The sequence below is a fragment of the Rhipicephalus sanguineus genome, unplaced genomic scaffold, assembly GCF_013339695.2.
Source record: "Rhipicephalus sanguineus isolate Rsan-2018 unplaced genomic scaffold, BIME_Rsan_1.4 Seq10031, whole genome shotgun sequence".
In the NCBI taxonomy this organism is placed as follows: domain Eukaryota; kingdom Metazoa; phylum Arthropoda; class Arachnida; order Ixodida; family Ixodidae; genus Rhipicephalus; species Rhipicephalus sanguineus.
Genome location: NW_023614146.1, coordinates 1,055,676 through 1,068,144, shown reverse-complemented (window position 1 = coordinate 1,068,144; position 12,469 = coordinate 1,055,676). Strand labels below are relative to the sequence as shown.

At 51.8% G+C, this 12,469-nt stretch overlaps 1 protein-coding gene across 3 annotated transcripts in view; it reads right to left on the bottom strand.

Moving 5' to 3' along the window:
- The window catches only part of LOC119375883 (Kv channel-interacting protein 4), a 380,219-nt gene that overhangs the window by 15,507 nt on the left and 352,243 nt on the right, over window positions 1–12,469 (bottom strand). For all 3 annotated transcript variants that reach the window (XM_049411313.1, XM_049411314.1, XM_037645918.2), the window contains one exon: window positions 4,679–4,903. In XM_049411313.1, coding sequence (XP_049267270.1) covers window positions 4,853–4,903 — 51 coding nt within the window. In that variant the 3' untranslated portion in view covers window positions 4,679–4,852. The remainder of the gene's footprint in view (window positions 1–4,678; window positions 4,904–12,469) is intronic.

Below are 12,469 nucleotides of genomic sequence, written 5' to 3'. Positions count from 1 at the left end.
TCTCTAATGCGGCCGCTCTTTACCTAGTTTCCCTTTCTCTATGTCGTCAATGCAACACCGGCGCTGATGTTGCGGCGCCATCTGCTCATTTGACATAAAACTACTTTTAAGGCTCAGCACCGCCTCGGTAGTCCTAGCAGCATCAAAACAAACAATTGACCTATATAATAGCGACAAAAGATGCCTGATGCGTTGCCATCAGCGTTAGATGGGACTATACGATGACACGTTATACCACTTATTTATTGCTGCCCGGGTAGATAGCCATTAAAAGCACGAATTTAGATGGAAGCGGACGGCCTGGGCTGATCGAGGGCTGTCATGTTTCTGTACATGATCGTGGTTGGGTGGCTTACGGTAACCAGGCGGCAATCGCTACAGTAATTCAGAGAATGCCAAGTGAATGCACAGCTGGCCTAAAGCGTCATCCCAGAAGCGCAGCTAAAGCCCTTGTATCTCGTTGACAATGAAACAGTTACGCCATCGACTATATTATATGCTGCGCAAGGACACTGCCTGTGTACTCCTCGTAGCTTCGGCATTGCTGCCAGGTATCTCTGAGATGGAAGAGAGCGAGTGGGCAAGGGCGTAGCCAAGGGGGGGGGGGTTAACCCCCTCCCCTCCCAAAAATTTTCAATTTCGCTTGCGTAAATATACACGAATACATACAAACGCACGCACGGACATACATAAAGTATGGTTGAACGCCCCGCCCCCCCCCCTCGTAAAAAAATTCTGGCTACGCCCCTGGTAGTGCGCTCGCTGGAGGGCAGCGGCAGTGGTCGGGCTGCTCATGTTGCCTCTCCTCACAGATGCTACATTAATCTGGACGGTCACGACACCTGGTGCGCAGCAGTGCCAGAGGGGAGAAGCGAAGAAAGAAATGGTGTTTCAACTGCTGCGCACCAAGTGTTACGGCCGTCAAGATCAATGCAGCCCAAGGGAACAGACTTTCAAGGGCCCGTAAACAGGCTGCGACTTTTTTTTTACACCCCCCAAACAAGCACGGGAATTCGTACAGTAGACCGCGGCGATCACGTTTTCCAAATATTACAGCGCTGCGCGCCGCGCAGACCCTTCATTTCGAAAAACAATTCCCGCGCTTCTTTCCTACGCCTGACCAATGTTCCTCGTACGCGCAGTGACGCCAACTCGGCGATCGGCGAGCTGACGTAGCAGTGAGCTCGCCGATTGGTCGAAACCAGGTCTCAACAAACAGTTGTCAAGTTAACGTCAGTTCCTGTTCCCACCCACCGCTACGAAACTGCGCCTTGTTTTTTCTCCCTGCGGTGACGCGGTTTCGGCCACGCAGTTATCGCGCGTATATTCCTCGTACTACATAGCACCTGCACGCACTTCGCCTTCGACATGAGGCGAAGCGTTGTTCAGTTGCCGGCTGCAAATCGAGCGGGGAGAGGGGAATCTCCGGTAGCTCGGACGGGTCGCGCTTGCTCGCGCGGCAAGCGGGGTTCTCCAAGCTTTTCTCTCGCGCCCCTTCGACGTCTCGGAAAGCAAGCACGCATTCCTGCTGCATTGTGAACTGTCACAAAGGTTTAAAAATAGTGAAGAGCCGAAACCTGCCCGTCAAGTTACAGAGCACGTGCGACAATATAAACAATAAACAACCAGGAGCCGCAGCAAGCGGAAGTGCATTGCGACTGATCGAGCTCGCCCATGACGTCAATTGTTGACGTCGTGTCACGTTGCCGAAGTGGGCGGAGTCACGACGACGGGCTACGCCTTTCCCTCCATGTGGCGGAGAAGGGTGGTGATGCCGCGCGAAAATTTGAAACCAGCTGAAACGGATGTTCTAACCCCTGTAACTTCCTTATTATAGCACGTACTCGCAAAATTCTTGCGGTAGCATGTTCACATAACAAAAGTGCGCATATTTCTCTTCATTACACTTTTCGGACATCAGGGTTGTTTACTGGCCCTTTCAGGCTCGTTGGTGTGTTACATGAGCCATAGCGCTAAAAACACAGCGACCAAGGTAGAGGACAGAGTAGTGCGCGTCCTGTCCTCTTGGTCCCTGTGTTTTTAGTGGTATGACTTCATTGAATAAATGAAGCGTGTGTGAACAACGCTCGCGCCGATGAAGATATCGGAGGCGTAACGCGTTCGGCGGTTGCGTCAGCTAAAGCGCCTTGATACTGATCTTGGTAACGCACCGATACTCTTTGTACTCCGCCACCGCCTCGCGGCATCCTAGCTACCTTCTCGCCCCTTTCTCGTCTTCGTCCTGTGGCCACCTTTGTCCTATAACCTCTACCGTGCCGCATGGAAACGAACGTCTCCGCGCGTAGCATTGGCCTTTTCAAACTATTCTAGAAGGCCTACTGCAAGTACAGTTGCGAAGTGTCCACTACGCCACTTAGCGAGGTCCCGACTACGCGTAGGTAAGGCAAGAAAAAAAAAGCCGCACGTCCCCGAAGGGGATCGTGAGGAAATGCGAATGCATTTGGCTGCACCCGATGAGTGTGCGATTAAAAATGAAGAGAGACGAGAGTGTTCACGTAGAGGCGTAATGCTCGAGTTGCATTGTGTTACACTTCGTCCTAGTGGTATCGTTACCGCGAGAGATTCGACTTCACCGACTTCCATCGCTATCAAGACACCAAAGCGCGCGCTCCCTGCATGATATATATAGGTCCGAGCGCGGAGACGAGGAGCGCCCGAGCTCTCTCTCCGCCGAGCGAGCTCCGCGATGCGAGCGCCCTCACCGGGTACACTCCTCCTCTCCCTTACCCTCCGCTGCTCCGCGATGCGAGCGCCATCACACGCCCGCGCGCTCCTCCTCTCCCGTACCCTCCGCCGCTCACCACCTGCTCCGGTTGCTAGGCGCGGCGCAGCTATTGCTAGGGGCGAGGAGGAGCGCGCGCGGAGAGATAACACCTGTGCGCACGCCGGCCAGGGACGCAGGACAACCCCCGACCAAGAAATGCATTCGCATTTAAAAACATTCCTTCCTTCTAAAAGACTGGGCGTGCAGACATGGACACGAGAAAGAAGTCAAGACACCACAAACGCCGACTAACAACTGAAGAGGCGCACGACTGAAAGGCAACACGCGCACCTAGGCAGCCGTTCACCTTGTTGATCTTTTTGCAGACAATTATGAATAAATATATCTGAGTGCTTCGTAACGACTGGGCCCAGCACCCAGTCGTTGTGCAATTCACGTGTTTTGACGCCTTTAGCAATTCTACGCATCTGACAAACAAGATGACATGCGTTCAGGAGCCTCCTCGCACTACGTGACATCCGCACAGGTTCTGTATTTAAACAGTTCCAAGGAGTGACGTGGCTCTCTCGTAGAACACCTGCTTGCCTTCAGAATGCCGGGGTTCGATTCCCAGTAGAAAAGGAGTTTTTTATTAGTATTTATTTATTTTGCATCTACCTGGAGTGTTTGCTCATGGACAACGCCGGTTTCTCGCTCGCATCCAATGACGCCGAAGCCAACATTGGCGCCTACAGCGGAATTTCTGCGAAATGAGCTCTTTTTACCATAGAGTTTCCTACAATACTTACTAGAGGGAACTCTGGCGCTAGTGTCTATGGGAGCTGCAACGCATGACGCTTCAGCCAGCATGGGAATGATGGGTAGTACACAAATTTGTCTAAACTTCGTTCTTTCGGCTCCGTTTGGCTACGCGTCGGCTGCATCCGCTTTGTCGCAAAACGAAGTTCAGCAAAAGTCAGCAGTTCCACTTCACCACTTTAACTTTTTTAGGCTCACCAAATCAAACCTGGTCACGAAGTTCACAACGGTCTATTCTTTTATCCGAAACAAACGCCAAAACACAGCAATAAACAAAGCCACAAGTACGTTTGAAGCCGCAAGCACGAAGACTAGGCAAATTTGTGTACTACCCATCATTCCCATGGTAGCTGAACGATCGCAGCGCCAGAGTCCCCTCTAGTTAATTTTAGGAAACTCTATGCTTTTTACCAATTCATATCACAAGCTCTATTTGTTTGCAATAAATGCACTAAACTATTGTCCATATGTGTAATGCATAAAATATGGAGTGCCCCGCTGAGTGCTTGAAAGTAGATGACGCCGTTTTACTAGGTGATTGCATGCTTCTTGCATACATTTCCGAGACACTGTGTAACGTGGGCAGGGTATTAATAGGGCAGGGTACTACTTTGTCAAACTGCTTGTCGGGTTGCTTCTATGTTGCCATACGCTTCACCAGCATAAGATTCTATTTTTCTGAACTGCAACATAACCGGAATAAAATCGGCGCGTCTTGAATGAGAACGAATTCTGTATTTTCTCACTTCGACAACTGCTGCTTATGCAAAAGCCGCGGTATATTTCACCCCAGTCAATGCTGATCGCGTAATTGCAAGGTGCAGTCTACTATTGGCGACGCGCACGCAGCATGGTCGGAATATACGATGGAGTTGGAGTAACGTCTGCCAAATGAAGGCGTGGTCTATGCCGAGGAATAACATATTTGACAGCTTCAGCCGGTAAATCCCAGTAGCTATGTAAAGATAAGGCGCATGTATGAGTACTGCCGAGTATTTGTGTGCTGAGATGCAGCACAGGTCTTGAGACACGGCCAGCAAGTTGCTTGAAGAAACGCAATGTTGTAGGCGCTGAGCCTCAGTAACTAGTACTGGCAATAGGCACTGCGCTAAACGGGTAGTCATGCATACTCACTCAGAAAAAGTGCTTGAAGAGTTCTTGACAGAAGAGGAATAACAGGTGATGTGCCCTGTGACAGTCGAAAGCGACAGGTGATGTCTCGGTGAAGACAGCAAAACGGCTGACGCCCATCTGCCATTGGGATGTCCAGCTGTGAGCAGTGGTAGTTGGCGTTGAAGGAAGCACCTTTCAGTCCAGCACGGTGTCCAGGACATTCAGAGATTTAACGATGTCTTCGTCCTGAATAAGATACAACGCAACACATCAGATGTTCTTACTGAAACTATGGAATATGTGTCTGAGGTACCTGTCTGAGGTACCTTAATGTGTCGATGTTGGTTACAGCCATGTACGACTGTTGTGCAAAAAAAAAAAAATATTTTCGAGTGTATTAAAATAAATGTGCAGCAGAAATAATGCAGTGACACTGTGAATATATTCATTAATTTTACACTGCCAATATCTTAAAGAATCACGCACAATTTATTTTTAAGCTAAAGCAGCCACGGAGACAAAGGAAAAAGAGAACAAAGAAGAACAGATGAAGAAGAGGTAATAAGAATGTTTAAAAGTTTCAAGATGACTAAGAGTGAGAATTTTTTTCGTCTAAATATGGTCCTCATTAAACATATTGTAGATTATATAAGCGGAAACAGCAGGAAAAGAAGGAAAGAGCTTGACAGGACAGACGCTCTCACAGCACACCACCTTACTGAGCCGATTAAACATGTTGCTGATTTTTTTAGCCCATGTCTGGCACACATTTACAACCTTTCTTTAAAAACTGGTGTTTTCCCAGATATTATGAAGAATGCTGAGGTGACGGCAATCTATAAAAAGTACAGATAAAAAATTACACCATCTCCCGCTATAGGGGACCATGAGGCGATGCGAAGCCGGAGCACTTGCACGATCGCGTTCCGTTGGCGTTCGTTGGGCATGCTACCGACCTCGCGTCGTGGAACGCGAAGAGGGACGCTACGCGCGTCGTATCTTCCATCTAGCCTGGCCGTTAATTCTCACAGGGCGAGCGGGGAACGCGGTCAACAGGCGGGCGAGAGGGGGGCAGCGTAGGAGAGGAGAGAGAAGGGGAGGGGACGCGCATTCGCTCGAGCTCATCGCGGCGTTGCGCAGGAGAGAATTTCGGCATGTCTAGCCCGCGTTTCAGAGGAAGAGTGGAAAGGGGGAGGGGTAGAGGGGTATGGGAGAGGGAAAGTGGAGAGGGGACGGGGAGAGAGAAAGTGGAGAGGGGGTGTGTGGAGAGGGTATGCGCATGCGCAGTAAGGGTGGTCACGCCGCACAACACCACCACCACCACCACCGGATTGAGCTCCGCCTTAAGATATTTCGCATCTAAAACGTTTTAACTAATTACATGCCCATTTCTATTCTCCCGCTTTTCTCCAAAGGACTTGAAAGAATTATTCATATTAGACTATGAAACTGTTTTAACAAACTTTTTAAATCAGAACGTGGTTTGAGGTTTTTCAACCAAAAGCGCCCATTTGTTTCAAAAGGAATTGATTCTAAAAACATCGAAGCGAAAAAAAATAACACTGGGATATTTTAGATATGTCGAAGGCCTTCGACAAAATTAAGCACGATACATTATTATGAAAACTGCAGTGTTATGGAATTCGTGGTGTAGCCTTCAATATAATCCAGAGCTATTTAACAAACAGACACCAGTGTGTATCTATAAGCAGGACAATCTCTTCTGTGCAAACTGTTTAATGTGGTGTTCCCCAAGGCAGCATATCGGGGCCGCTTTTGTTTATCACATTTTAAACGATATTGCCAAGTGCGTTTCTTATTATCACTTTTGCTGTATTCGGTTTTCGCCCACAAAGGCTGTCAGCAACGCTCAGCGCAAACCGCGCCTCATTGTTCGAGAAGCTTCGCGATTATTGTAGATCGTTTTGTTAAGATTGCGCGCAAGAGGCGCACACTCGAGCTTATTCTAGAACTTGCGCGACAACCAGCGATAACGCTGGAACATTCGACGGCACATGTATAAATGCCGATGCGCTTCACCGCTTGTCAGTTGATCGCCGGTCGACGCTCTGTTCGCCCCTATCAATGTATTGCTGTAGTTTGACTTTCAGTTTCTCGGCCACACGTTTGGCCAAATAAAAATTTCATCTCTGACGTGCTGACTTCTGCCTTCTTCGACGTCACGACCACGTGACATCTGGTGGAGGTGCTGTTCGTCCATGTTCCGGACACCCCCGTTAGGACGTGAACCCAGCCCACGCCGCGGAGAAGACATCGAAGCCAACTACGACCAGCGAGCTAGCCGTAGGCAACAAGGTCTACCACCGGAGTACGGGCCTCTACCCGACAAGACCAGGAAGACCCCGACCATGGTCACCACATCAGTGACGGCGACAGCACCCATGGCGCCTGCACCTGTGCTGCTACATCAACCGAGGGAGCCACCTACCTTCCGCGGGTCACCGCTCGAATACCCGGAAAGTTGGCTTGAAAGGTACGACCGCGTCGCTATTTTCAAAAACTGGACTGATCACGACAAGCTACGGCACGTGTACTTCGCCTTGGAAGACGCCTCTCGAACATGGTTCGAGAACCGAGAGGCCACGCTCACAACCTGGGACCTTTTTCGTGCCGCTTTCCTGAACACCTTCACGAGCATCGCCCGGAAGGAGAGAGCCGAAACTCTACTAGAGACTCGTGTACAGCTGCCGAAAGAGAACATCGGCATGTACACTAAAGAAATGGTGCGCCTTTTTCGCCATGCCGACCCCGCTATGTCCGAGGAGAAGAAGATCCACTTCCTAATGCGAGGAGTCAAACAGGAACTCCTTGCCGGCCTTGTACGTAACCCACCTAAGACGGTCGAGGAATTCGTATCGGAAGCCACAACGATCGAAAAGGCGCTTGACATGCGTGCAAGGCAGTACAGCCGCCGGATTCCCATGACGACCTACGGGGAGGTTCAAGCGCTGCAATCCGACGACCTGCAAGACACGATCAGACCGATGGTGCGGGAGGAGCTGCGAAAACTGTTGCCGTCCTCGCAGCCTCAAGTAGACTCGATTACTGACGTTTTACGCCAGGAAATACAGAAATCCCTGGGAGCACCTCAACTTGTGCAGCCTGAGCCACAAGGGATCTGCTACTGCGCTGCAGTCCGCCGCAACACTCCTCCTCGCCCGCGTCAAGACGCCGCGCCGCCGCAGCAGTTCCACCGCCAGGCACCGCCGCCACCACCACCGACGCCATACCGCCCGCCGAAGGGACAACGCTGCGCCTCCCGAAACACCGGCGTTTGGCGTGCCCCTGACAATCGACCGCTCTGCTATCACTGCGGAGAAGCCGGCCACACATACCGCCGCTGCCAGTATCGTCAGATGGGCCTACGTGGCTTCGCCGTCAACGCACCGCCTCCACAGCGTGGTGAGCTGCCACGCGACATCGCCGACTACTTGGCCACCACTGAATGGGCACCTCGACGTACCTCGCATTCGCCGTCACCTGGGCGCTACCGGTCCCCGCAGCGACGACAGCAGTACAGCGGCCCTAACCGGGGCCGTTTGGGGGGCCCATATCCGGAAAACTAAGGGCAGCAACCGATGGAGGTGGGGTTGCTTTACGATGAACTATGGTAGATCATCCACCGCCGCCGACGACGACGACGCCGCGGCGAAACATTCAGATCACGACGCGAACCAGACAGACTCCTGACGACCAAACCTCGCGCACCGAAGTTCCGACGACGCGACATGGAAGGAGCGGTACAAACCGACGCAGCCGTGATCCGACGCCACGACCTAACCGCAACGCAAGACGAAGAACTAGTGACGTCGACGTTCTGATCGACGGCCACAACGTCACCGCTCTCGTCGACATTGCCACGCCCACTTCTTGTCTTGTTTTGATGTATTCGGGTTTGCGCGGCAGGGACGGTTATCAACGCTCGACGCTGTCGGCGAAGTAGTGTTCTAGAAGCGTCGCGATTGTAGTAGATCGGTTTGTTAAGATTGCGCACCGCACGCGAATGTTCCAGCTTTGTCTAGAGATTACGCCGCCACCAGCGATATCGCTGGAAAGTTCGATAGCGCCTGTATAAAAGCCGACGCGCTTGACTGCTTGTCAGTTGATCGACGGACGACGCCCTGTTCGCCGCTATCATTGTACAGCGTGTATTGCTGTAGTTCTAGTTCTCATTTTCCGGCCACAAGTTCGGCAAAATAAACACTTTCATCCTGCAAACGCCGACTGCTGCCTTCGTCGACGTCACGACCACGTGACAATATTGGAGCCGACTATTCCGTCATCAGTGGGCCGTTCCCCGCAAAGTTGAAGAAAGTTAGGACTGCTTGGGAAGGCCCCGATATCCGGACCGCTGGAGGCCATCTAATAACGCCGTCTGGAGTCTGCGCAGCGAGAGTCACCATTAATAATCGCACTTATGCTGCGAGCTTCGTAATCTTGCAACATTGCTCGAGGGATGTCATACTTGGCATGGACTTCTTAAACCATCACGGCGCCGTCATCGACCTAAGAACCAAGTCGATAACTCTATCGTCGGAGAAAGCGACACCGCCGAATACGAACCCATGTCAACATGCCCTGAACGTTCTCGAGGATCAAGTAACCATTTCTCCTAGATCCAGCATCATAATTCCCGTCTGCATCGAAACGGCTGAATGTATCGAAGGCGTCATCGAGAGCGATCAGCGTTTGCTGCTAGACCGTGACATTTGCGTCTCAAGAGGCATTGCTCGGTTGCACGAAGGAAAAGGAAGCGTGATGCTAACGAACTTCAGCCAAGAATACAGACATCTGAGCAGGGGCACGACGATTGCGTACATCGAAGAAATGTTGGCTGTCAGCGATGCGTTTGTCTTTTCAGATTCTGTCGAAGCTACAACGACATTTGCAATGCCTGAACCATCCTTCGACGTAAACCCAAGCCTTCCCGCTCGCCAACAGCAACAGCTCCGATGCCTTCAGAAGAAATACAAGGACTGTTTCTCGTCGTCATCACGGGACCGGCAAACACCCCTTGCTAAACACCGCATCATAACGCAAGAAAATGCTCGACCACTCCGTCAGAGTCCCCACAGCGTTTCGATGCGAGAAAGGGACGCCGTTAAGAAACAAGTCGAAGAAATGCTACGCGACGACATCATCCAGCCGTCCAAGAGTGCGTGGGCGTCTCCCGTAGTGTTAGTGAGGAAGAAGGATGGAACCCTACGTTTCTGCGTCGATTATCGTCGCCTGAACAAAATCACGAAGAAGGACGTGTACCCACTTCCACGGATAGACGATGCTCTGGATCGACTCCACAACGCGAAGTAATTTTCGTCGATGGACCTCAAGACCGACTACTGGCAAATCGAAGTCGACGAGAGAGACCGAGAAAAGACGGCCTTTATAACACCAGACGGCCTGTTCGAGTTCAAGGTCATGCCCTTTGGTCTTTGTTCGGCACCTGCGACGTTCCAACGTGTTATGGACACAGTGCTGGCTCGCTTGAAGTGGCAGACGTGCCTCGTGTACTTGGACGACGTCGTTGCGTTTGCTTCAAGCTTCGACGAACACCTCCGGCTTCTTGAAGCTGTACTTGAAGCTATCAAGACCTCCGGCCTCACCTTGAAGCCTGAAAAGTCCCGCTTCGCGTACGAGGAGCTCTTGTTTTTGGGTCACATTATCAGCAAGGATGGTGTTCGCCCGTACCCGCGGAAAACAGCTGCCATCACTGCCTTGGTTGTATCCTCCTCCTCCTCCTCCTACCGCCCACCGACAAGAAGGCCATACGCCGATTTCTCGGCTTGTGCACCTATTACGGACTCTTCGTAAATGAATTTTCATGGATCGCCGAGCCGCTAACTCACCTGACAAAGACCGACAATTCAATTGGGGAACGGCGCAAGTCGAGGCATTTCAAGATCGGAAACGACGCCTGCAGACGCCTCCGATACTCGCGCAATTCGATCAATACGCCGATAGGGAAATTCAGTCCGACGCAAGCACCGTAGGACTCGGTGCCGTCCTTGTGCAAATGACTGACGGGCGTAAAAGGGTTATCAGTTATGCTAGCCGGTCACTATCCAAGGCATAAGCCAACTATTCCACAAGAGAAAAGGAATGCCTTGCCATTCTCTGGGCTACGTCAATGTTTTGCCCCTACCTCTATGGCAGGCCCTTCAAAGTTGTCAGTGACCATCACGACTTATGTTGGCTAGCTAACTTGAAGGACCCTTCAGGTCGTCTCGCACGATGGAGTCTGAGGCTTCAAGAATTCGACAATAACGTCGTGTACAAGTCCGGACAAAAACACTCTGACGCCGACTGCCTGTCTCGTGCCCCCGTCGACGCGCCGCCGCAAGACGACGACGATGACTGCTTCCTCGCAACTATAAGTGCCGACGACTTCGCCGATAGGCAACGAGCCGACGCAGAACTGGGGGCCTTATGGAGTACCTCGAGTGCAAGACCGCCGTTGTTCCGAAAGTATTCAAGCGAGGACTGCCGTCGTTTTCCTTGCGGAACGGCGTCCTCCTGAAGAAGAACTTCTCGCCACTTCAAACCGACTACCTTCTTGTCGTGTTCTCATCATTGCGATCAGAAGTCCTCCAGGCTCTACACGACGACCCAACGGCTGCATACCTCGGTGTTTCTCGCACCCTCGCCAGAATAGAGGAAAAATACTACTGGCCACGCCTTTCTGCCGACGTCGCCCACTACGTTATGACTTGCCAAGATTGCCAGCGACGGAAGACACCGCCGACTAGGCCAGCGGGACTTCTGCAGCCAATCGAACCACCTCACCGGCCATTCCAGCAAATCGGAATGGACCTACTGGGGCCGTTCCTGACGTCAACTTCCGGCAACAAGTGGATCGTCGTGGCAACTGACTACCTCACCCGCTACGCTGAGACAAAGGCCTTGCCCAAAGGCAGTGCCACCCAGGTAGCCAAGTTCTTCGTGGAGCACATCGTCTTGCGTCATGGCGCCCCAGAGGTCCTCATCACAGACAGAGGTACCGCCTTTACTGCGGACCTAACTCAGGCGATCTTCAAATACAGCAAGACGAGCCACCGCCGCACCACCGCCTACCACCCGCAGACCAATGGCCTCACCGAGCGTTTAAATAAGACCATCGCCCACATGCTGGCCATGTACGTCGACGTCAAACACAAGACGTGGGACGCCATCCTTCCGTACGTGACCTTCGCGTACAACACGGCCGTACAAGAAACGACACAGATGACGCCATACAAGTTAGTCTACGGACGGCGCCCGGCAACAACGCTCGACGCCATGTTACCAAACGTTACCGACGAGGAAAACATCGACGGGACCACCTACCTACAGCGCACCGCAGAAGCACGACAGCTCGCCCGCCTACGGATCAAGTACCAGCAGACGACTGACAGCCGCCGCTACAACCTTCGACAACGCCACATGGAATACCAACCAGATGAACGTGTGTGGGCATGGACGCCAATACGCTGACGGGGACTTCGTGAGAAGCTTCTTCGACGATACTTCGGAGCATACAGGTTATTTCGATGCCTCGGCGCACTGGACCACGACGTTGTCCTTGACGGCAGTACGAACTCTCAGCGGCGCCGTGCGCGACCTGAAGTCGTCCATGTCGTGCGCCTCAAGCTATATTACGCGCGTTAGTGAATCTGAGGACTGTACTTTTACTTTATTACTGTATTTTCTTGCTTGTGCTCATTTTTACTTTACTTGCTTGTGCTTGTTTATTGTACTTTCTTGCTTTATTGTTGTTATTGTTGCAAGCATTGCCCCCCCCCCCCCCCATGTTCT